General features: G+C 39.9%; 1 protein-coding gene across 4 annotated transcripts in view; it reads left to right on the top strand.

Annotated features, from left to right (window-relative positions):
• cfap20dc (CFAP20 domain containing) overlaps positions 1-26,316 on the top strand; it is a 401,364-nt gene that overhangs the window by 185,607 nt on the left and 189,441 nt on the right. For all 4 annotated transcript variants that reach the window (XM_072582429.1, XM_072582428.1, XM_072582427.1 and 1 more), the window contains exons 8-9: positions 6,352-6,488; positions 19,654-19,840. In XM_072582429.1, the coding sequence (XP_072438530.1) occupies positions 6,352-6,488; positions 19,654-19,840 (324 nt within the window). The remainder of the gene's footprint in view (positions 1-6,351; positions 6,489-19,653; positions 19,841-26,316) is intronic.

Raw genomic sequence — 26,316 nt, 5'->3', positions numbered from 1 at the left:
ACTAGCTTGCTGTTTTTGGACAAAATGAGCACATTGATAACCTAATAGCTATCAATACTGTTAAAGTATGGAGGGCAGTTCGCAGGGGGAAGGCATTATTGGCAAAACATCTTCTCTTACACCGATAGTGGGTATGCCGAATTTTCAACCGGGGATGATAGATTCAGGATTCAAACATTTGGCAGCTAGAGCTGTGTCTTGCATGGGTAATTTATTTGAGGGAGCCACAATGATGTCCTCTGATCAGTTAGCACAGAAATACAAACTATATAACAGGGACCTCTTTCGGTTTTTTCAAGTTAGGGATTTTATTCAAAAAAAGACATATTTGACTGATCCTTACAAATCCGACATTGAGATGAGGTTGCTCAGTGCTAAGAGTACACTTTCCGTCAGCACTTTATATCATTAATTCGGGGCGCCCCCTCAGATGAGTCCGATCGACTCTGCAGGGTATGGGAGAGAGAGCTCAGTGATAAGGTCTCCTCACAGGCATGGGAAAATGCAAGATAGGTATCGATTTGCAATAGGACCCATGCTTTACAGTTGAAGATTCTCCACAGGGTTCACTTGGCTCCAGATCGTTTGTCAAAATTTAAACCAGGGGTATCTTTAACATGTCCCAAGTGGAAGGTTGGTACAGGCACTCTTACCCATTGTCTCTGGTCCTGTGGTAGGCTTCAAACATACTGGAGTGCTGTGGCGGGTGCAATGGAGGGGATTTTGGGTGTAAGGGTGGAGAAGGACCCGATCTCTCTTCTTCTTGGCCTGCCCAGCGTGTTCCCGTAGATACGCATAAGAAAAACTTTTCAAATTCTCACTTTCTGTGCAAGAAAGAATATCTTGTTAGGTTGGGTATCTGAAAATCCCCAGGGCCTGGTGGGCTGGCAGAAGGTTGTTATGGAGCATGTCCCCTTGGATTTTCTCACAGGTATGGTACACCTAAGAATTTCTATAAGACAAGTTGGCCCTTTTTAGAATACCTGGACACAGATTTGTCTGCCACAATAATAAGGGCTTTTATATAGCTGCAACAATTGTGTTTTACGAGTCGAATATCCAGGGAGGGGAGCTGTGAATATATGAGTGTTTTGCTTGGCTGAGCTGAGTTATTATTTATTTAGTTAAGTAGTTAGTTGGGATTTTTTGATATATATTTTTCAATATATATTCATACATTTGTACATGGGGGCAGTTTGGGTTTTTTTTACATTTTTTTGGTATTCGTTGTATTGTTTGAATTGTATTGTTTTGTATTTGTTGTAATATTTTATAAAAATTATTTTTCAATAAAAATATATATATTTTAAAAAGTGTACAAGAAAATTTTCTGGAGTCAGTATGTGGATGTACCAACTAGAGAAGGTTGACCTACTCTTGGGAAATAAGGCAGGGCAGATGACTGAGGTATCAGTGGGGGAGGACTTTGGGACCAGCGACCATAATTCTCTTAGTTTTAAATTAGTGATGGAAAAGGGTACACCAGATCTAACAGTTGAAGTTCTAAATTGGAGGAAGGCTAATTTGGACAGTATTAGGTAAGAACTTTCAAAAGCTGACTGGGGGCACATGTTCGCAGATAAAGGGACAGCTGGAAAATGGGAAGTCTTCAGAAGTGAGATAACGAGCCCAAAGACTGGAAGATGTTAGGGTGAAAGGAAAGGCTGGTAGGTGTAGGGAATGCTGGATGACTAGAGAAATTGAGGGTTTGATTAAGAAAAGGAAGGAAGCATATGTCAGGTATAGACAGAAAGATTGAGTGAATCCTTCAAAGAGTATAAAAGCAGTAGGAATATATTTAAGAGGGAAATCAGGAGGGCAAAAAAAGGACATGAGATAGCTTTGGCAAATAGAGTTAAGGAGAATCCAAAGGTGTTTTACAAATACATTAAGGATAAAAGGGTAACTAGGGAACAAATGGGGCCCCTCAAAGATCAGCAAGGCAACCTTTGTGTGGAGCCGCAGGAGATGGGAGAGATACTAAATGAGTAGTTTGCATCAGTGGAGAACGACATGGAAGATATAGAATGCGGGGAAATAGATGGTGACATTTTGAAAAATGTCCAGAGGAGGAAGTGCTGGATGGCTTGAAACGCCTAAAGCTGGATAAATCCCCAGGACCTGATCAGGTGTACTTTAGAACTCTGTGGGAAGCAAGGAAAGTGATTGTTGAGCCCCTTGCTGAGATACTTTCACCATCGTTAGTCACAACTGAAGTACTAAAAGACTGGAAGTTGGCTAACATAGTGCCATTATTTAAGAAAGGTGGTAAGGACAAGCCAAGGAATTATAGACCAGTGAGCCTGATGGCAGTGGTGGGCAAGTTGTTGGAGGGAATCCTGAGGGACAGGATGTACATGTATTTGGAAAGGCAAGGACTGATTAGGGGTAGTCAACATGGCTTTGTGTGTCATTTGCCAAGTATATTCCCATTCCACAAATTTATTAATGTGTTTACTATAATTTGTTGTAAATTTTCCTTACTGTTGTTATCCATTCAATTTGATGTCATTCACAAATTTGGAAATTGTATTTTGATACCAAAGTTCAGATATCTTGAAATTGTAAATAGCTATGGTCCTAACATTAATTCCGTGGAAGAACACTGCCCATCTTCTGCAACTTTGAGCAATTGCCCTTTATTTGCACTCGCTGCCTTCTATTTTGAAACCGGTAATCCATTCTGTTAGTTGACTTCTGACTCCACATTCATGGACTTTATTCATTAATCTGTTGTGTACTTTATGAAAGAGCTTTTGAAATGTCAGCAATCCACAGCATTGCCATTGCCAACTTTCTATGTCATCTCCCAAAAAATTCAATTATATTGGTCATGCAAATTTTTTCCTTTTGAAAATGATTGCTCACTATTGTATTTTTGCTTCCAAATGTTCTTCCATTCTTCTTACCACTTAATATTAAGCTGATTGATCAATCATTCCTTGGCATTGTTCTGTCCCCCGCTTCATAAATATAGAATTACATTGTCTATTCACCAGTCCTCTGACACCATAGCATTTTCAAATGAATTATTAAATATGTATTGCCTCTGCTTTCCCTTTAAATACATTGGTGCAATCCATCTGGACCAGAGATCATTCCCTCTGAGTTTGTTTAGTTTGTCCAATGCATTTTTTAAATTTTAAATGGACTTATCTCATTTTAATCTCAACCAACATCATGTCTGCTTATTTTAATTCTTCAAAGTTTGGGAGAAGATTTGTAGCTCGGGTGCTCGTTGTTGTGGTTCTGTTTGCCGAGGTGGGAATTTGTGTTGTAGACGTTTCGTCCCTTGTCTAGGTGACATCCTCAGTGCTTGGGAGCCTCCTGTGAAGCACTTCTGTGATGTTTCCTCTGGTATTTATAGTGATTTGTACCTGCCGCTTCCGATTGTCTTTTTCAGCTGTCTGCTGGAGTGGCCGGTATATTGGGTCCAGGTCGATGTGCTTATTGATTGAATCTGTGGATGAGTGCCATGCCTCTAGGAATTCCCTGGCTGTTCTCTGTTTGGCTTGTCCTACAATAGTAGTGTTGTCCCAGTCGAACTCATGTTGCTTGTCATCTGAGTGTGTGGCTACTAAGGATAGCTGGTCGTGTCGTTTCATGGCTAGTTGGTGTTCATGGATGTGGACCGTTAGCTGTCTTCCTGTTTGTCCTATGTAGTGTTTTGTGCAGTCCTTGCATGGGATTTTGTACACTGCATTGGTTTTGCTACATGAGCAAAACCAGTGTAGTGTACAAAATCCCATGCAAGGACTGCACAAAACACTACATAGGACAAACAGGAAAACAGCTAACGGTCCGCATCCATGAACACCAACTAGCCACGAAAGGACACGACCAGCTATCCTTAGTAGCCACACACTCAGATGACAAGCAACATGAGTTCGACTGGGACAACACTACTATTGTAGGACAAGCCAAACAGAGAACAGCCAGGGAATTCCTAGAGGCATGGCACTCATCCACAGATTCAATCAATAAGCACATCGACCTGGACCCAATATACCGGCCACTGCAACGGACAGCTGAAACTGACAACCGGGAGCGGCAGGTACAAATCACTATAAATGCCGGAGGAAACATCACAGAAGTGCTTCACAGGAGGCTCCCAAGCACTGAGGATGTCACCTAGACAGGGGACAAAACATCTGCAACACAAATTCCCAGCTCGGCGAACAGAACCACAATATACTTTAATTGTGTTGTAAGTACTGAATTGAAGTAATTACTTAATATTTCAACTATATCTGTGTTGGTGCATTTGGTATCTCTTAATGAGTCTAATCCCATCACAGCCTCCCTGTTTTATTATTGAGATGCCAGTAAAATATTTTATTATTGTATTTTACATTCTTTGATAATTTAGTTTTGTAGTTATGCTTTGTCTTTACATTTACTTCTCATCTAATCTCTTGATATTAATGCCTATCACACATGCCTCTGCTGTCTTTGTATTTAATTTGTGCCTGTTTCCAAACCTGAATTCTTTCCTTATATTGTTATTCATCCATGATGTCCCACACCTTTTTTGGTTCGCAAAAAATATTTTCACTCAACCCTAAACACCATTTCAGATGTTTCCCATTGTTCCATGGTACAATGGAACTTTGTGCTCTCCTTCCCATGTGGGTCGTCTTGTTGTAAAACAAGTGAATTGCAGTGCAATTGCATTCCTAGGTCAGTGCTTTCTGCAGTCTATGATTTGTGTCTTCTAATTAAATAATATTGATTCCAATTGACCACTTCCATCTTCAATGCAAAGAAAGTTTCAAAAAGCTGACTTATTTGTTGTTTACTATGTATGATGAAGAAGAACTTCTTGATATGCCTAAATTGATTTTCTTAGAGTAAAGCTGTTTCTTCTTAATGGTATTTGTAAATTAGTTTGGAATAATCATTTGGATTATTTTCTAAACAATCAATTGAATTACCTACCTCAACAAAATCATGTCATTATTTGTATGTGAAAGTAAAGTTTTTTTTAGTGTTTCTCTCAACCCCAACACTGGAAAGCAATTTTGAGGCACTTCTTTACACTGCCAGCATTACTTAAATATTTGCCTGTGACTCAGTGACCAGAGATGGATGTAGGTGTGAACTGCTTAGAGTCCCATGCTTATTGAACATAATTATTTTGATATTGGTACTTTGGTTATACAGTTGAGCTTCCAATATTTTACAGCATCTTAAACTCCTTCAAAGTCTTTCATGCATTGTGAATATCATGTATTATTTTGTCATGTGTAGTACTTCAAAGCTGACCACATTTAACTTCACCTGCCATTGACCAGTCCATTTTCTTACTTTTTCCAACATATCCTGTAGATTCTCTGCTTCTTCTTATGGTCTACTATCTCACCTTCAATGCAAGTTTTTAAGCATTTTTAAATTTGACTAATTTGTACTGGCTATTTGAACCTGAGTCTTGCATATAAGTTAGGAACCATTGTGCTCAAAGCATCAAACATTAAAATATTCAAAAATGCTATTCCATATTTCTTTTCCCATCCAAACATACATCTGCTAACAAATCTATATTTTCTACCTTTATGACAAATTCTCATTCACTCATAGTACATAACCTGAATCTTAACAACTTTTACTTTGTGAATGGCCCATTGTATGGAACTTTTGCACAGCATTTTAGGTATCTATGTTCACTGTGTTATAGGGCATTGCACATTTGGATGCAATTATTTAACAGTCAAGGATGTTCGTCAGACAATATGTGCCCTTTCTGAATCTATTTCAGTATATGAGATTATTGTTGCACAAATATTCTGCTAAGAGAAAGTGAGGACTGCAGATGCTGGAGATCAGAGTCGAGAGAGTGTGGTGCTGAAAAGTCACAGCAGGTCAGGCAGCATCTGAGGAGCAGGAGAATCAACGTTTCGGTCATAGGCCCTTTGTCAGGACTGATGAAATATTCTGCTGTCTTACCCTTTTATCAGTTCCAATTGAAGTAAAATTAATGTGCCTAAAGTTGCCTGTGTCTTTTTTTAACTATCGTTTTTGAAAAATGAAGGGGTTCTATGATCCTATAAATTGTCAAATGACAATAATATATTGTAAATGTTTATTACCTGAAAGTGCTTGTGAGGTTTTATCACATAAACGTGCTAGATAAGAGCAAGTTGCTTTTTCGAATAAATTCTATCTTTGTTTTAAACTTATTTGCTGACTTTATGGTTTTCACTTCATTTCTAACTTCCCTTTACATTTGAGCTTTGGCACTAATGTCTAACTCCATAAATTCGCCCTGAATCTGTAAACCGTTATATACTCACACAAGACTGCAGAAGTGTCATGACTCATACAAATGAAAATTACTTCTCTGTTTTACTTTAGACCAACAGACCAATGGTGCAACAGCCAGTGTGCGTAGTGTTAGAAGCCAAGATGTTTCTCACATTGCTTTTGGATCAAAAGTACTTGGACCACCCCCAACCAGTGGCAGAAAAGCTGGGACAACAGGATCTAAAGATGTAAGTCGCTGTTCCATGATAATTGATAATTCAAGTGATATTTCAAATATTACATTGCAATGTATTCTAGCTTATTGGTATTTTTAAAGGTACATCTATTCAGTGCTCATAGGCTATGGCCAATTGGGAGCAACCTTTCTGTTCCACCAAAGAGCACTCAATAATTTTTGTCCTCCTTTACCTTCCACTACAATTTAATGTAGTCTCTGGTTCAGCAGCTGGAGTGGATCTCCACTCTCCTTGGAGATGGACCTAATGGTCCTAGAGGCTTGGTGATGTCTCAGGGGCTGCTTATGTCTACACAGCGCAGAGGCAAGTTGACCCTCTTCACCTTGAACTTATAAGTTTGGAGGGAGACAAGCAAGGTGAAGGTTGGGAGGCCCAGCCATATCCTGAGACCTCTGAGGAGGTGTGCTTCCTGGCACTATGTTGCCTCCTTTCAAGGGAGGAGCAAGTGGAGTATAGACAGGTTTCTGCCTTCCTGTCACCATGCCTTCAGTCCTGAGGACCAATGAGTGGGGTGCTGGGGGATAGTTATGTGTGCCACTCTGAGGGTGTCAGTTATGCGTTATTATGAAAGCTTTTTTCAGTTCTGTGGAGGCATAGAATAGAGATGATTCATGATTCTCTGAAATGCTGAAGCTTCTGGGCACTGATAGCCATTGACTCCCAAATAACTCTGTTGCACAGCCAGCTGCAGAATCATTGCAGCAAAGTGCTCACTGGATTGTGCTGCCAAAAATTCTAAGACTAATGCTCTACCCAAAGTATTGTTTGTATTTGAGTTAGGGTGTTGAGTGTAGGAAGCAGCCTCAATGATGATTCCTCTGAGGCGTTGATACTGTTTTCTTCCAAAGTCAGAAGGTGAATTATGAGGGAACTGGGTGATCCTTGGCAGAATACATGGATAGGCTGGCAATAGCTGCAAGACATATGAACAAGAAGACATCAGGCCCATGGTTAGAAGTGGTGTGATGAATGAGGCTGACACCTTGGTTAATGTGAGAGTTGCAATGGAATGAAGAATGGTAGTTACTTGTTTGTCAAGACATGGACATCTCGACACCCTTGCAGAGGGTCCCGGTATTCTCCTGTTGAGCAGTCCCCTGACACACTCACAGTCCTGTCATGAATTTCCTTCTCCAAAAATGACAGTAAAAGAGGAATTGGTGAGTTTAAAATAGGTGGCATGGCTTTTGGTGTCAGTGCAGAAGGTGAGGTATTCTCAGGGAATCGTAGGCAATGCAGAGGGCATGCAGGGTTAATGGTGTGGGAGTTGGAGGAATTGAAAGTGAATGAGCTAAGATGTTGCAGGTAATACAGAAAGTGATAAAACGTGAGCCTTAGTGGAAACTGGGTGCAGAGGTACAGAGAGAGGTAGTTGAGAGAAGGGTGTAACATTTAACCTGACACAGCAGAGAAAGCTTTCCCTTCTCACCCTGGCAAACAAACTAACCCAGCTGGTGATCTCTGACCGACCTGGTGGCCTCCTTTACAGTTTTTCAGGAAGAATGCTCTTCTCCTTTTCACCACCCCATGCACCAGCAGGTCCAGGTCCTGTTGGAGAATCGTCATTCCATCTTTCCTTCCTCCACCATGTTCTGATTTTGTCCAGTAATGTGCTCAGCTTCAGAATGCCCATGCTCATCCAGGTGCAGGTCTTTTAAAGATTGTGTGCACAAAAGGGATGCCAGTCTTTCAGTAGATATCTGCTGAGTTGAGTGTTGTTGCAGGAATAGTGTGTGGTGAAATAGACTGGAATCAGATGTGAGAGATGCAATGTGGTCATGGTGGATAACTGCTGTTGTGTGTTTGGTAAAATGCAGTGAGAGGACTTGGTAGGTCTTGTAGCAAAACGCAGTCCAAAAATTCAACACAATTTGGATTTAGACAAAAAAAAGGTTCAACCCATAGTACTTTTGCATTAAATAGACTGGATGTTTTTCATGTCATCAGGATTTCATGGTACAACAGTGACTAATGCACCTTTGATTTGAGATTGTTTGACTTCACTTGTCCAAAAAAATTCTCTAGTCCATCAAAGGTCCAATCCCAAGTCTGCCAGACTATGGCCTGTATCCTTTGCATAAATTAAATAGGGGTGGCAACAGTGAGCAACAGTGGCTCAGTGCTTAGCACTGCTGCCTCACAATGCCAGGGACCTGGGTTCGATTCGAGCCTCGGGCAACTGTCTGTGTGAAGTTTGCACATTCTCCCCTTGTCTGCGTGGGTTTCCTCCGGGTGCTCCAGCTTCCTCCAAAGATGTGCAGTTTAGGTGAATTGACCATGCTAAATTGCCCATAATGATTGGTGCATTAGTCAGGGTAAATACAGGATAGGGGAATGGGTCTGGGTGGGTTACTCTTCAGAGGGTCGGTGTGGACTTGTTGGGCCAAAGGGCCTGTTTCCATGCTGTAGGTAATCTAAATCCTGATTTCACCCATAATTGGCCTTAATCTAATTTTAAATGATATCCTCTTGTTCTTGGATTTTCAAACCAGAGGAAATAGTTACCTTATAAATTGCACATTAAATTATTCTTTTGTTTTAAGTAGTACAGTACCTCAATTAGACCACCCTAAACTCAAGGGAATGCAAACTAGTCTATGCCACATTTCCTCATAATATAGTCTTTTAAGCTCTATATCGTTCTAGTAAATCTTTGATGTACCCCTTCCAAGATCAATGTATATTCTAGATATTCTGATCAAATCTGAACATGTTATTTCAGATTGAGTCTGACTGAGCCTTTGTACAATTGAAGCAGCATTACCTAACTTTCTAACCACCACATAGTAAAAGCCAACTTACATTTGCCTTTTTGTAACCATACAACAGCTTTTCTTTGCAGTCTTTGTCTCACACAGCTAATGATTTAATTTGCGTTTTTCATTTCCAAAGTAGGCTGCTGTTCTGTGCACATAATTTCATAAACTTTAGTTTTCCCACATACTTGGTCTATGTCTGTTCCTAATATCCTATACAGAATTCCCTTTGCCTCCCAAGCTAAAATCAATTGCAAATATGAGCATTAGCTCTCGATACCTTCATTCAGCTATTAGCATTTCTACTGCATACTTGAAGCCCTAGTGTTAATCCCTATGCATATCACTTGTCAGATCTCACCAATTAAAGCACCAATGCTATATCTCAACAGTAATTCCATCTGAACCAATTAGTAGTCCAGGTCACAAGCTTTGCTGCAAATCTATGTGCTCTCATTTTTATCAGAAGTCTTTTCAGTACAAAGTTATGAAATCTCATTCGACAACATACTCATACACTCCCAAATTCACCATGCTAATCATCTCTGAAAAAAAAATCACATGGATTAGTTAGGAATGCCCAATTAGTCTAAATCAATGTTGACTCTTTTCAATCAACACTTTTCCCAAGTATTCACTCTTCTTTAGCTTTCTGCCTCTGATGATAGATTCAAGTAGCTTGAACACAGTCAATATTAATCTGTTTGACTATAGCTATTCTCCTCTTTTCTGTTCCTAAATAGTGAGGTAACATTTGGGGATCCAAAAGCATGATTCCCATATCTAGTTAGCTTTGAAATTTGTTCACGTATGTCCTTTAATGCCCCAATTGTGGAAACAATAAGGTCTCAGAAATGTTTTGATCTAAAACAGAATCACAGAATTGTTACAGCACAGGAGGAGGCTATTTAGCCTACAGTGTCTGCGCCAATTCTGCAAATGAGTATCTCACTTCATACTATTCTGCTGCTTTTTTTCTGCAACTTTGCATGTTATTCCTTTTCAACTAATCATCTAATTCCCTTTTGAATTCTCATTTAAATCTGCCACGATTAAACATTCTGGCAGCGCATTCCAGACTCTAACTATTCATTGTGTAAAATGTTTTTCCAAATATCACTTTTGCTTCTTTTACCAATTACTCTAAATCTGTGCACCCTTCTTTTTGATCCTTTTGTGCATGGGAATATTTTCTCCCTGTCTACTCTGTCCAACCTCATCCAGAACTTTACCTGACAAAGGAGTTCCATTCCGAAAGCTTATGATTTCAAATAAACCTGTTGGACTATAACCTGGTGTTGTGTTACTTCTGACTTTGTCCACTCCAGTCCAATGCCAGCACCCCCACATTAGACTCATCATGATTTTGTGATGATGCTGCTTCTTTAACGAGGTTATGCTTTCCTTGGCATTGTTTCTCATGGAGGTCATAAAAGCAGCAATTCCGAAAGTTCTGGCTTTCAATGGGTTTAAGGGCTAATTTGATTATAGCTAACAGATACTGCCTCAGGAAAAATGCTTTCAAGTTTAAAAAAAAACACTTGTACAATGAAAGGGGAGTTGGAAGTTCTCCCACCTAACCTTTTCTCTGGTTTGATTTTTTTAAAGCTTTTCACTGAAAACAATCAGATAGTTTTGAAGCTTCTGGACCCAAAGAAGCAGGTCCATGCTGACCATCCCTCTCTCTAACTTCTGTCCTGTAAGACCCTGTGTTTAATGTGTTTATGGAAATTGTTGCAAGTATTGGAAACAGCGTCATTAAGGTGGTAAAATCTGTTGGGGTTTTGGAAAGATTAAGTTATTTGGTATTTTGTTCTCTTTTGTGTTTCATTCGGTAATCTCGTAAATAAATTCTGTTACATTTAAAACTAAGTGGTTTGACCAGCCTGCATCCCTCCTGGAATAACCACGCTACACCAGCTTAAAACAACTAGCAAAGTTAGGGTCTGGGCTACTTTCTTGAAATATTTTGAGGGCGTCTTGCATGGTGTGTAGCAATTTTGAATACTTGTATCTAATCTCCTCGGAGTCTTCTTTTTTCCAAGGAAAGCAGTCCCAACTTCTTCAATCTGTCTTCATATCCAAAAATCCTCATCAGGAATCATTTGTAGAGTCATAGAGATGTACAGCATATACATAAACTTCTTCTGCACTCTCACCAGTGCCTTCACATTCTTCCTAAACTGTGGCACCCAGGGTTCAGCACTCCAGCTGAGACTGAACTAGGGTCTTAAAGTGCTTCAATATAACCTCCTTCCTCTTGTACTCCATAGCCCTATTAATAAATTATGGCTATCATATGTTTAATTAAAAGGTCTGTCAGTCTATCCGTTAATTATTTATGCACATGTTGTTTATGTGCCCCTTTTAGAGTTGTACCCTCTATTTTTCTAAACTCTACATGTTCTTCCTACCAAATTGGATCACTTCATATTTTTATCTATTGAATTGCATCTGTCACTTATCTGGCTTATCTGCCACCAACTTATCTATATCCTTTTGAAGTTCTACATAATGCTCCTGACCAGATTACAATACGTTGAAGATAAATTTTTTATTCAAATTCTGATATTGTGTCTTGACAACTAATTTTTAGGTCATTCATATGTCAATAAAAGCTAGAGTCCTACTCAGCATTGATCCCTGGGCATCTTTACTACAAATATTCCCCCAATCCAGAACCATTCATTAACCATTACTCTCAGTCAATGTCACTCAGACAATTTTGAATTCATTTTGTTACAGGGTGCTTTATTCCATGAGCTCTAATGTTTTCTCACTGGTTGTGTGGCACTTTATCAAGTGCCTTTGGAAAATCCATATTCACAACACCAACAGTATAGCCCAATGCAGGTTTTTCTCCTAACGCTTAAAACAAAACTTCAGCAAGTAAATTAAACACAATATTTCCTTAAGCATTCCATGCTTGTTCTCCTTAATTTAACTTCATTGCGACTATTAATTTTGACTTAAATTATTCTTTCCAGAAGTATCCCCAACACTAAAGTTAAACTCACTGGTTTGTCATTGCTTGGCTAGTCCTTGCATCCATTTTTGAACAAGATGATAACGTTTACAATGCTTCAGTCCTGTGGCACCATGAGTCTAATGAAAACTGAAAAAATATTGCTAGTGGCTCCGCAACCTTCAGTCTTACTTCCTCAGCATTCTTACATTCATCTCGTCCGGCCCTAGTTTCTTGTCAGCCTGAAGCACGAACAGCCACCCGATATCACATTGTCATCAACACTAGGTACTTCAAGCAATTCAGTAAACTTCTCTTTCACCATGGCCAGGGTAGAATCTTTTTCCCTATTTACTACTTTACCATAACCATTCTTGCATGTTTCAATCCCCATTTTAGCCCCTAATTTGGCACTACTCCTTTCCCACCCTACTGTTTGTTTATGGAATATATTGGGATTCTCATTTATGTTAGCCACCAGTCTCTCTTAATACTTTCTTTTCTCTTATTTGGTTTTCAACAAACCTCTCAACATTTTAAATTCAGTCTAATCCTGGCTTGTATTACCTGTCTGGCGTCTATCAGAAACATGCTTTTTTCTCTTGACAATAATTTCTGCCTGCATTGTCATTCAGGGAGCTCTAGATTTGTTTTCCTACTCTTTCCCTATCAAGAGAATTATGCCTGAGTCATCTCACTCTTCAAGGTACTGTTTTTTTTTTTCGCCCTTGTTTAACACCAGGTAACTCAATCCAGATCCATTCTTACCCCTTTAATGTTGGCTTTCCACCAAATTATTCTTAATCTGGATTTTACCTTACCCTTTTCCATGTTTATCTTAAACTTCATGACACTGTGATCACCATCCCTGTGATTTCTTCAACTGACACTTAATCTACTTGGCCCACCTCATTCCCAAGAACCCAACGTAGTGATGCTTTCTTTCTCATTGGACTGAGAACATACTGATGTAGAAAGTTCTCCTGAATACTTCTGGCAACACTTGTTCCTCTCTTAACACTTTTACTTTCCCAGTCTGTATTTGGATAATTTTCATCATCTATTATAACTATATAATTCTTACACATCTCCATACTTTGCAAATTTGTTCATCTACATCCTTCCCATTAGTTGATGCCCCATACACTACACCAAGCAATGTAATTGTATCATTTTTTTTCTTTTGCATTAGCCAAATTTGTAATTTTTCTTGTCATTTCTGGGGCATCCTCTTTCTTTGACAATGAAATGCTCTCATTAATCAATACTGCCACTCTTCCATTTCATTATTTCCTATTTTCCTGAACATCTTACTTCCAGGAATATTTAATATCCAGTCCTGCTCTTCATTGATCCAGGTCACCCATGGACTGGAAATATGGAAAATCCAGTCCATATTTCCACAAGATATTGTACCTGCATTCAATTATTTTATTTATTACACTCACTGCATTTACATGCAGTAATCCTGATTTACATGCCATTACTTTCTCCCTTTAAAACAAAGGGGCAGAAGTATAGCCAAGAGTGTGGTGCTGGAAAAGCACAGCAGGTCAGACAGCATCCAAGGAGCAGGAGAATCGACGTATTGGGCATAAACCTTTCATCAGAATGAGGCTTGTGGACTGAGGGGCTGAGAGATAAATGCAAGGGAGGTAAGGTTGGGGTGGAAGGGAGCTGAGAATGTAATAGATAGATGAAGATGAGTGAGATGATAGGTTGGAGAGGGGTAGGCATGGATAGATGGGAAAGATGATGGACAGGTCAGGAGGTCAGTGCCAAGTTGGAGGCTTGGGACTGGGATAATGTGGAGGGAGGGGAAATGGGGGAACTGTTGAAATCCACATTGATCCCGTGTGGTTGCAGGATCCCAAGGTGGAATATGAGGCATTCTTCCTCCAGGCATCGGGTGGTAATGATTTGGCGATGGAGGAGGCCCAGGACCTGAATGTCCTTAACGGAGTGTGAGGAAGCGTTGAAATGTTCAGCCAAGGGACGGTGGGGTTGGTTGGTGTGGGTGTCCCAGAGATGTTCTCTGAAATGATCTGTAAGTAGGCGTCCTGTCTCCCCAGTGAAGAGGAAACTACATCAGGTGCAACCGATACAGTCGATGACATTTGTGGAGGTAAGTAGGCTATTCAGCCCATCAAGTCTACTTCACCATGCAATGAGATCATGGCTGACCTGATGACACTCAACTCTACTTTCTTGCCTTTTCCCGATAATCTTGACTTTTTACCTGATTAAAAATCTAACTATCTCAGTCTTGAAGCTCTAACAACATAACCTTGAAAGCCATCTGCAGTAAAAAAAAATTCCAAAGATTCAATATTTTTAATATTCACTCTGGGATGTGGGTGTCGCTGGCTGGCCATTATTCATTGTTCATCACCAATTGGCCTTAAGAAAATGGTGTTGAGCTGCCGTCTTGAACTGCCCTAGTGCATGTGGCGTAGGTAGACCCACAGTACTCCTGGGGAGCGAATTTCAGGATTTTCACCCAGTGACAGTGAAGAAACAATGATATATTTCCAACTCAGGATGGTGAGTGACTTACAGGAGAACTTGCAGGTGGCAGTGTTTCAGTGTATCTGCTGCCCTGTCTTTGTAAGTAGAAGTGGTCATGGGTTTGGAAGGTACTGTCTCAGTGTCTTTGGTGAATTTCTGCACCACATCTTGAAGGTAGGGGGAGACAATGGCCTCATTGTATCACGTCGAGACTATTACTCCAGTAACTCAGCTAATGTACTGGGTTCGAATGCTGCAACAGCATGGTTTTTGAATTCCATTTAAAAACCTGAAATGAAGAATCTACCAATGACCACAAAATCATTGTTGACTGTCAGAAAATCCACCTAGCTTATTAATGTCCTTCAGGATAGAAATCTACTATCCTCACCTGGTCTGGCCTATATGTGACTCTAGTGCCACAGTAATGTGTTTGACTCTCAGCTGCACCCTGAAAGACCTGGCAAGCCACTCAGTTGTATCATCGCTATGAAGCCTTAACAAAGAAATGAAACCAGACAAACCACTTACAACAACTTGAGCACAACAACAATAATGGCAGAAAATCCTATCGAGCCTACAAAGTGAGGGTTTAGTTAAGAAAAAGAAGGAAGCCTACATCAAGTATCGACAAGATAGATCGAGTGAATCCTAAGAAGAGTATAAAGGCAGTAGGAGTATACTTAAGAGGGAAATCAGGAGGGCAAAAAGGGGACATAAGATAGCTTTGACAAATAGAGTTAAGGAGAATCCAAAGGGTTTTTACAAGTATATTAAGGACAAAAGAGTAACTAGGGAGTGAATAGAGCCCCTAAAAGATCAGCAAGGCGGCCTTTGTGTGGAGCCACAGGCGATGGGGAGATACTAAACAAGTATTTTGCATCCGTGTTTACTGTGGAAAAGGACATGGTGACATCTTGAAAAAGATGGTGACATCTTGAAAAATGTCCATATTACAGAGGAGGAAGTGTTGGATGTCTTGAAACGCGTAAAGGTGGATAAATCCCCAGGACCTGATCAGGTGTACCCTACAATTCTGTGGGAAGCGAGGGAAGTTATTGCTGGGACCCTTGCTGAGATACTTGTATCATTGATAGTCACGGGTGAGATGCCAGAAGACTGGAGGTTGGTTAATGAGGTGCCACTGTTTAAGAAGGATGGTAAGGACAAACCAGGGAACTATAGACCAGTGAGCCTGATGTTGCTGGTGGGCAAGTTGTTGGATGGAATCCTGAGGGACAGAGTGTACATGTATTTGGAAGAGCAAGGACTGATTAGGGATAGTCAACATGGCTTTGTGCGTGGAATGTCACGTCTCACAAACTTAATTGAGTTTTTTGAAGAAGGAATAAAGATGAAAGCAGAGTGGTGCACGTGATCGAAATGGACTTCAGTAAGGCATTCAACAAGGTTGCCCATGGGAGACTGGTTCTCAAGGTTATATGTCATGGAATACAGGGAGAACTCGCCACTTAGATACAGAACTGGCTCAAAGGTCGAAGACAGAGGGTAGTGGTGGAGGGTTGCTTTTCAGACTGGAGGACTGTGACTAGTGGAGTGCCACAAGGATCGGTGCTGGGTTGAGTACTTTTTTTCATCTACAGAGGAACCTCGATTATCCGAACAAGATGGACAGGCACTATTTCTTTCAGGTAATTTATTATTCGGTTAATCGATTCAATGCCTTTCCTCTGGGGCTCAGAGTTTTCTATTAAATCTGCTTCCTGTTCAGGAGATAAGGCAGCATCACAGAGTGCGTGAGGCCCCGCCCCCAACAGTGCCCCCGCCTGCCCCAACTATGTCCAATACTGCCCACCGCCCTCCAAACCCGTCTAACACCGCCCCCTGCCCGCCCCTGACCCTGTCCAAAACTGCTCCCTGCCCGACCCCACCCCCAAACGCCCCCGCTTCCTCTCTGGGGCAGCCGGACTGGACACCAACAAAAAGACTGCTGCTGCTGCTGCTGTCTTTTGGAGGGTGAGTCTCCAAATGGCACGCGCACACACACAACTTTTTACTGCAATGTTTTGACGGGTTCCACTTTTACCCCGTTGTACAGGACAATGTTGGAGAGATTATCTGGGGAAGGGGGGGTTTAGGGTACACGCCTGTTTCGGACTCCAGAGAAAGTGTGGGAAGAGAGAGAGAGAGAGCGAGAGGGAGGGTGGAAGGTCAGTCATTTAGAGATGGTTCCTGCGCTCCCATCAGCCCAGGACTGTTCTCAGTAGCACTTTTAATCACTGTGAACAAAAGATGCGTCAGTGTTTGGCACACGTCCTTGATGTAATGTTTCTGTCGGGACCTCGAGATCACCTTCGGATAATCCGATTTTTGGATAATTGGTATTCAGATAATCGAGGTTCATCTGTATATAAATCATTTGGATGTGAGCATAAGTGGTATAGTTAGTAAGTTTCCTGAAGAAGGGCTTATGCCCGAAACGTCGATTCTCCTGTTCCTTTGATGCTGCCTGGTCTGCTGCGCTTTTCCAGCAACACATTTTTAAGCTCTAGTTAGTAAGTTTGCAGATAACACCAAAATTGGAGGTATAGTGCATAGCAAAGATAGTTACCTCAGATTACAACAGGATCTTGATCAGATGGACCGATGGGCTGACGAGTGGCAGATAGTGTTTAATTTAGATAAATGCGAGATGCTGCATTTTGGGAAAGCAAATCTTAGCAGGATTTATACATTTAATGGTAAGGTCCTAGGGAGTATTGCTGAACAAAGAGATCTTGGAGTGCAGGTTCATAGCTCCTTGAAAGCGGAGTCACAGATAGATAGGATAGTGAAGAAGGCGCTTGGTATGCTTTCCTTTATTGCTTAGATTATTGAGTACAGGAGTTGGGAGGTCATGTTGTGGCTGTACAGAACATTGGTCAGGCCACTGTTGGAATATTGCATGCAATTCTGGTCTCCTTCCTATCAGAAGGATGTTGTGAAACTTGAAAGGGTTCAGAGAAGATTTACAAGGATGTTGCCAGGTTTGGAGGACTTGAGCTATAGGGAGAGATTGAATAGGCTGTGGCTATTTTCCCTGGAGCATCGGAGGCTGAAGGGTGACCTTAACAAGGTTTATAAAATCATGTGGGGCAAGGATAATTAGATAAAGTCTCTTCCTTGGGTAGGGGAGTCTAGAACTGGTGGGCATAGGTTTAGGGTGAGAAGGGAAAGACAGAAAAGAGACCTAAGGGGCAACGTTTTCATGCAGAGGCTGGTATGTGTGTGGAATGAGCTGCCAGAGGAAGTGGTGAAGGCTGGTACAATTGCCCCTTTTTAAAAGGCATCTGGATGGGTATTTGAATAGGAAGGATTTGGAGGGAAATGGGCCAGGTGCTGGCAGGTGGGACTAGATTGGGTTTGGATGTCTGGTCAGCATGGACGAGTTGAACCGAAGGGTCTGTTTCCGTGCTGTACATCTCTATGACTCAATGTCTGGGGGTTAGTATCAAGTTACCCTGAGAGAAACAAATTCCTCCTCATCTCTGTCTTAAATATGCAACCCCTTATTCTGATATTATGTTCCTCTGATCCTAGACTCTCTCACAAAGGGAAACAACTTTCTAATCTATCCTGTTAAGACCCCTGAGAATTTTATCTGTTTCACTGAGGTAACCTCTCATTCTTCTAAATTGCAGTGAGTGCAGGCCAAAATGACTCAACCTGTCTTTATAAAACAGTCTCATCATGCCCAAAATCGGCCAGTGAAAAATCTCTGGATTGCCTCCCATGTCAATATATCATTCCTTAGATAAGGAGCCCAAAACTGTTTGCAGTATTCCAGATGTGGTCTGACTAGGCCTTGTCTTGTTTTCTGCAAAAACACTCAACTTTTATACTTCATTCCCTTCAAAGTAAAGGTTCACATTCCATTTGCTTTCCCTATTATCTGCTTAATTTGGATGCTAGCTTTCTGTGATGAACAAGGACTTCCAAATTCTTTTGTTGTTTAGCTTTCTGCATCTTGTTTTCCATTTAAATTATATTTAGCTCCTCTATTTTGCTGGTCAAAGTGCATACCTTACATTTTCCCACATTATATTCTATCTACCAAGATTTTGTCCACTCAATCCCTTTGCAGGATTTATACACTTAATGGTAAGGTCCTAGGGAGTGTTGCTGAACAAAGAGACCTTGGAGTGTAGATTCATAGTTCCTTGAAAGTAGAGTCTCAGGTATATAGGATAGTGAAGAAGGTATTTGGTAGGCTTCACTTTATCGGTCAGAGTATTGAGTAAAGGGGTTGGGTGGTCATGTAGCGGCTGTACAGGACATTGGTTAGGCCACTGTTGGAATATTGCATGCAACTCTGGTCTCCTTCCTATCGGAAGGATGTTGTGAAACTTCAAAGAAAAGATTTACAAGGATGTTGCCATGATTGGACGATTTGAGCTATAGGGAGAGGATGAATAGGCTCGGGCTGTTTTCCTTGGAGCGTCAGAGGCTGAGGGGTGACATTATCGAGGTTTATAAAATCACAAGGGGCATGGATAGGAGTGAGGGAGTCCAGAACTAGAGGGCATAGGTTTAGGGTGAGAGGAGAAAGATATGAAAGAAACCTTAAGGGCAACTTTTTACGCAGAGCGTGGTACATGTATGAATGAGTTGCCAGAGGAAATGGTGGAGGCTAGTACAATTGCAACATTTAAAAGGCATCTGGATGGGTATATGAATAGGAAAGGTTTGGAGAGATAATGGGCCGGGTGATGGCGTAAGACTAGGTTAGGTTGGGGTTTCTGGCCAGAATTATCAAGTTGGACCGAAAGATCTGTCTCCATTCTGTACATCTCTATGACTCTAATGATTCTATCACATTTACTAGTTTTTAATTCAAGTTTGTCAAATTAATGTTTGTTTAGCCAACAGCATATTTCTAAACTGATCCAAGATAAGTTTGATTTATTTTCCGGTTTTAATGCTTTAGTTGTCTGTCTTGATGGATAACAAAACAGCTAGATCCTCCTATCAACCTCATTATAATAAAGATGCCATATCAGAAAGATTGACTGGCAGATCAGAAAGACGGACTTCAACTCGACCAGAACCAGCTAACCACATAAACGAAGAAAATATTTGCTTCACAAAGCAAACATCTGAAGCTGTTTCTTTGGGTAAGCAACAATATATAGTAGAAACCTTTAAGTATCACACAGTTAAACCTAGAAGAATCCCAAGTTGTTATATTGAATGTCAACACTATGAGTTTTCTCCCAATCAATGTTTGAATGCTTTGTTGCAGTAGTTTTCTAATAATTCTGCCTCCATACACATTGATTTTTCTTTTTATTATCCTATCTGAGGTTTCCTATATGCTTGCCATGTTTCAAGGTATTATCTCTACTGTAACTTAGTTAACTTAAAATGAGTTTAAACAATGGATCCATTGTTTATTTTCCAATTCCTTTCATGGATTATGCTACATTTTTAGCATATTTATGTTTATTTGCTTTTTACCATAACCTTTGGTTTCCAAAGGCCAAAATGCTCCCATCCCGTCACACAACCTTGACTTGTTTGAACATTGATTTGTGTCCTATGCTGAAAAACGTCTTGTAAATTCATTATCCAATTCGCCTGATGATAGTGTCTGTGATTTCCTAGTTTGATTATTCCATTATCGGCAGGTGTGCCTTTAGCTGTCAATTTCGCTCACCAAAACTCTCCTTCCTCTTTTAAGACATCCCTTAAAACTTGCTTCTCTAAGCCAATTTTTGATGATCTGACCTCATGGTTTCTTTTAAGATACAGTGTCTAAATTTGCTTTTGTGAATTGACATGGGCTATTTTACTCAAAAGACACAAAAAGTACTATATGTTTTTACCACTTCTTTGTTAAAGTTCACTGCCTCTATGTGTAAAGGAAAATTTACTTGAAAACTATAAAATGTTTTCAAACAAGAATATAAGAATGTAATAAATAGGAGCAGGATAGATGATATAGCCCACCCAATCCTTCTATTTAATATGATCTTGGCTGATCTTAAACTTCAATTTCACCTTCATGTCCTTTAAATCCCTGAAAGTCCAAAAATGTTCATCTTAAGCATACTCAAGATGGGGCATCCTCAACCTCTGGAGTGGAGATTTCCTACGATTCATAACTCTCTGACTAAAAGAAATCTCATCTCAATCCAATATGATTGCACTGCTTATTCTGTAACTCTGCCCCCATGATCTAGATACCCAAGACAGGGGCAACAAACTTAGAGGGTCCATCCTGTCAAACCTCTTCAGAATCTTATTTGTTTCACTGACATCATCTCGCATTCTTCCAAACTTCCTAGGCAATAAGTCCATTTTACCCAGTCCCCTCATAATAAGACTGCCCTCTCATCCGAGGAAACAATGCAGTAAACCTTTGCTGTTCTATTTTCAATGCAAATATACCCATTGTTAAGTTTGGAGAATAAGTCCTGAGTTTTCACTCTCAAATTACAGGGTTGTCATTCTCGAGGCAGGATTTTGATGGAGTCGGAGTGGCACACCAGGACATAGCAATGGCAGCCTCAGGCTACTGAATACTGAAGTGGGCTACATAAAATATCCTTGCCTCTTTTCATTTTTGCCAAATTGTTTCGTTACATTTTATGCCCTCTAACTCTCAATGCTCATACTGCATCACTCAACCCCTGTGTCATCTCCATTCCCTACTCAAACTCATGCCAATCCACCCACTACCACCTTTACACTATCCATGCCAACATACCCAATATCCACCATGAAAAAACTCATCGGCCTGTTGAGATGAAACAAGATAAAGGCATAAATATACATTAGAACATTTACTATATTGAAAAAGGACCTAGTCATATAGGTACATGCAAAACATTTAAATATCCTCAAGTGCTCAATCCTTATATAAATTATAAGGATTTCTATTCACAACCTCACATCAAAGAAAACTAATTGTTTAGTAACTTCTTTGACTTGTCAAACTGTGAACTCAAGGCACGTAGGATTCACAACATTGTGGATAAATGGACAGCACAAATAGAAGTAAGCAGATAAGATCCAATGACCATTATGGAGATGTGGCTGCAGGATGTCCAAGGCTGAGAACTGAATATTTCAAAACTTTCGACATCTAGGAAGGAGTAGTGCTGTTGATAAAGGATCATGTAATTTAAGAATGTCAATTTAAATCTAGACCAGGCATGCCTAGTTAGCACAAAAATAAAACAAAGAACTGTGGATGCTGAAAGTCTGAAACAAAAACATAAATTGCAGGAGAAATTTAGCAGGCTTAGTAGCATCTGTGGAGAGAAAGCAAAGTCAACATTTCAAATTCAGTGACTTTTCTTAAGGATCTTAGGATTCTGTAGAAGCATCACTGGACACAAAATGTTAACTCAGTATTCTTTGCACTGATACCACTAGAGCAGACAAATTCTAGGATTGTAGATTAGATAGCTTTTAGAACAGTATGTTGAGAAATGAATTAGAGAATCAGCTATTATTATCTGGTATTGTACAATGAGAAAGGGCTAATTAATAATCTCATTGCAAATGAACCTCTATGGAAAAGTGACTCTAATATTTGAAAGAATTTAGCATGAAGTCTGATCGTGAAATTGTTCCATCAGCAGCTTGGGCCAGAATTGTCCTGGAGCCTGAATGATGTGGACAATGGCAAGACAATTGGAAAATTATGGTGAGAGTGGAAACATTAGATTCTCAACATTGCAGTTTAAAAGAAATCTGAGTTTGTGCCTTAGGTTTGAATGGCTAGATGTGAATCTCACTAGTCAGTGACAAAAGGCATATTTAGAATCAAAGAACTCCTACAATGTAGAAAGAGGCCATTCAGCTCATTAAATCTTCACCAACCCTCTGAAAAATATCCCATCCAAATCCAACCCCCTCTCCCCACCTATTCCTGTAACCCTGCAAGAGTTTTTTTTTAACCATGGCTAATCCACAACCTACACACTACAGAGCAATTTTTATCAGACCAATCACCCTAATGTGCACATCTTTAGACTATGATAGGAAGCCAGAATACCCAGAGGAAACCCCCGCAGGCATTGGAAGAACATGCAAACTCCACACAGTCACCCAAGGTTGGAATTGAATTCGGGTCCCTGGTGCTGTAAGGCAGCAGTGCTAACCACTGTACATGGTGCGCTATTTGAATGTGTTAACATCACATTATTACCCAAGCTTACCTTGTGTATATGCAGTTTGCTTTTATATCAAACAATAGCAAAAAAACAGGCAGAAGCAACTCCCATCATGAAAATCTGAATGCATATCTGGCAACTGCCACTCATTGACATCTGGGTATCCATCTTGACCGGATTTCATCAATATCTCATAGCGTGCTCCATGGACAGCAATTGCTTGTATCTATCATTGAAGGAGGTTGGCACCATAAAAGCATCAGCTGCAGCACATTTTAGTTTCTCTTTTTGTTCCATTTCAACATTGTACTTTGGAGTTGACTACCATCATGTCGTCACATGCAAATATACTGCATGTGCTTTAACTGAATGACCATGTCTGTAAGCCTGAGGGAAATATACCTCAGTCAACTCAAGAGGGACTATCTACTACAAGAGCATTTTGAGGGTGTGACTAGCAGATTTGATAAAGGGAAACCAGTAGGTATTTAGAATTTACATAAGTTATTTGGGGTGGGGAACAAATGTAATATTTCCAAGTTTGCTCATGCTACAAAGCTAGGTGGCATTGTGAATTCTGAGAAGGTGCAAAGAGGCTATAAATAGGCTAAATTTGAAAGAACATGTCTGATGGAATATGATATGGAAAGACTTTTTGAGCAAAAACAGAAATGCTCTGTTTCTTAAATGGTGAGAAATTGGGAAGTGTTGATGTCCAAAGGGATTTGGGTGTCCTTGTTAATGAGTCACCAAAAGCTAGCATTCAGGTACAGCAGACAATTGGGAAGGTAAATGCAATGTTTGCATTTATTAGAAGAGAATTTGAATGCAGCAGTAAGGAAGTCTTGTTGCAATTGTTTAAAGCCTTGGTGAGACCGCATCTTGAATATTATGTACAGTTTTAGTCTCTGTACATAGAGGGAAGAAAATGCAGATTCAGCAGATGGATCCTCAGGCTGACAGGATTGACCTTTGAGGAGACATGATGAGCATCAGAGGTGACCTCGTGAGGCATACAAATTCTTGAATAGCTCGAGAAAGTAAATAGAGGACAAATATATTCCCTGGCTGGAAAGAGGAAGGCTCTAAATCAGGGTACACAATCTCCCTTTATCAGTTAAAGTGAATTCTGTCAAAAATAGAGGCAAAACTTCAACACTCAGGTTCACCTCAATGAAAGTTCAGGCCCAAAACTTGATACTGGACTTCAGGTCTGATCTCACCAAAGCCCTGTACAGTTTCTGCAAGACAACCTCCATTGTGTATTCTTACCTTCCTTTATTGAATCTCTATGCTTCTTTTCCCCTTGTACATCCCAACTCCCCAATATTTGACACCAAGATATATGAGATGTTTTAAAAGATGATCATTAACATGGTAAAAGAGATATGGGGACAAAAAATTCTGCTGTTTAGTGGATTTCCAACATTGACATCTTGGAAATTTGCCATTTTAAATGTACATTTTAATCTTCAGAGCTAATTCACTGTCAGGAAGTAACTACAGAGCTGTGATTGGGGGAGTGAGCAAATGTGGGACAGACAAATCTAAGAGCTGCTACTCCTCCAAGAAAAGATTCTATCTCTTCCATGCTGGCATATTCAGTTCCTCCAATCATGCTTTTCTGTTTTTCAAAGATAGAATCTATTATTGGAGTGCAACAGTTATTCTGGCTGGTCCTGATGTCACCATTCAGAGGACTTCCAGTTGCTTCATTACCAGGAAACTGACTATCACTTTCTTTCACTTTAAGAGCTTCCCATGCATAGCCTTTTATGCATTGGACTAAGATTGACTGAGTAATTTAGAATTGTGAGTGAGGGATGATTTACTGCTCTGAAATATGATTATCCTGATTTCCCTGGTATTGCATCAAACTGACATTTGAATGTAATGATTCTTGACTACAGGATAATTCTGCTGAATCAGTCAAGAATAGACAGTTCAGCAGAAATAAGCAATTGAATTTGTTAAGTTTCTGACATGTGACGATAGTGGATAGGTTGCTAGGTCTTTAGGACTTCCACTGCTACCATTTAAGGAAATAAATTGGTGGTGGTGGTTGTGGATGCAACGACAAATAACATAAATGACCAAAACTCAAAAGTGCAGGCATTTATTTAGTTTGTTGTTAGCTTATATAGACTGCTTCTTATGTCAGATTTATGTTTCATTGTGTGAAAAGTTGAAATTTGAGCTGAATCGGATCTTAGTTTATTACCTTAAATTAATACAGTAATTGTATTTAGAATCCAAATTTGAGATAATATATCAAGGAATTAAGTAAAAATGGTATCCTGAACTCCTCATGTTAATTACCTTGTCTTCAACCTAGCTTCACAGATGATGAACAGACACTTTTCAAATTTCAACCTTAGTTCAAAGGTAATAGCACCTTACCCCCTTACTGAACAAATTCTACCTATGATGTAGAGCCTGCAAGGTCATGTTCTGTTAGTGCAAAGTTTATCTGTATTACATCTGCATTATGTGCAAAAGCTGAAATATTAAAATGCAGAGTACACTTTGGCAATTTTATACATATATATTGGTCTAGTCTTGGCAGTAACAGAAAAGAAGCAAAGAGAAAACCAATAACTCTACCCACTTGAAGTCTAATAATTTCACACGTAAAGTGGCCTTGAAGTATTTGCATTTCAGTACTAAAATGAGTGCTATAATTTCTGGCTCTTCAAGCTGTAATGAATTTGCCACTTTGTGCTATCATTTGTATGCGATTCCTTGTCACAAATAGTTTTGAGACTTTTTGTTTTTGGCCACTCATGAAGGTAAGATTTTAATATGTATTTCAAAGGAGGAAGGACAGAGAGAAAGGTGAGGAGTTTTATGAAACATTCAGAAAATTTAGAACTTGGGTCACTAAAGACGTGACTGTCAATGGTGGAACAATTAAAATTGGGTCGACGTTCATGTGGTTGGAAATCCCCACTGTTCTGAATTTTCTGACCTGGATTGGGAACAAGTATTAACAGTTCTTGAATGTACCCTTTATTCTGTTCCATGCCTTTAACACTGCTCGAGTAATGTTCATTTAAAATGAATTATTGCTCCATTGGAATTGATCCTTAGCTTGGCAGAACTTCTTCTGAATCAAATGTGGCAAGACAGGAATTTCCAATTATTGTTTTGGGAAAGTATCTGTCTATGCCTTGTTGACATAATTCCTTTGTAGAAACGATGTACTTGGAGCATGTATTTTATTTCATGAAGTTCATTTTCTCTTTATTCTTTTGTGGGCTATCGGTGTCACTGGCTAGGCCAGCACTTGTTGGTCAATTCTAATTGCCTTGCAGACGGTGGTGATGAGGACTCTTATTGAACAGCTGCAAACTATGTGTTAGAGATATATCCAAAGTGAAGCTATGAAGGGTGTTCCAGGGTTTTAACCAAATATAGTGAAAGTGATACAGTTCCAAGTTGGAATGGTGTGTAGCTTGGAGGGAAAC

Source organism: Chiloscyllium punctatum, chromosome 12 (genome assembly GCF_047496795.1).
Source record: "Chiloscyllium punctatum isolate Juve2018m chromosome 12, sChiPun1.3, whole genome shotgun sequence".
NCBI lineage: Eukaryota > Metazoa > Chordata > Chondrichthyes > Orectolobiformes > Hemiscylliidae > Chiloscyllium > Chiloscyllium punctatum.
Note: the sequence above shows the minus strand (reverse complement) of the source record. Positions and strands in the feature narration are given on the sequence as shown.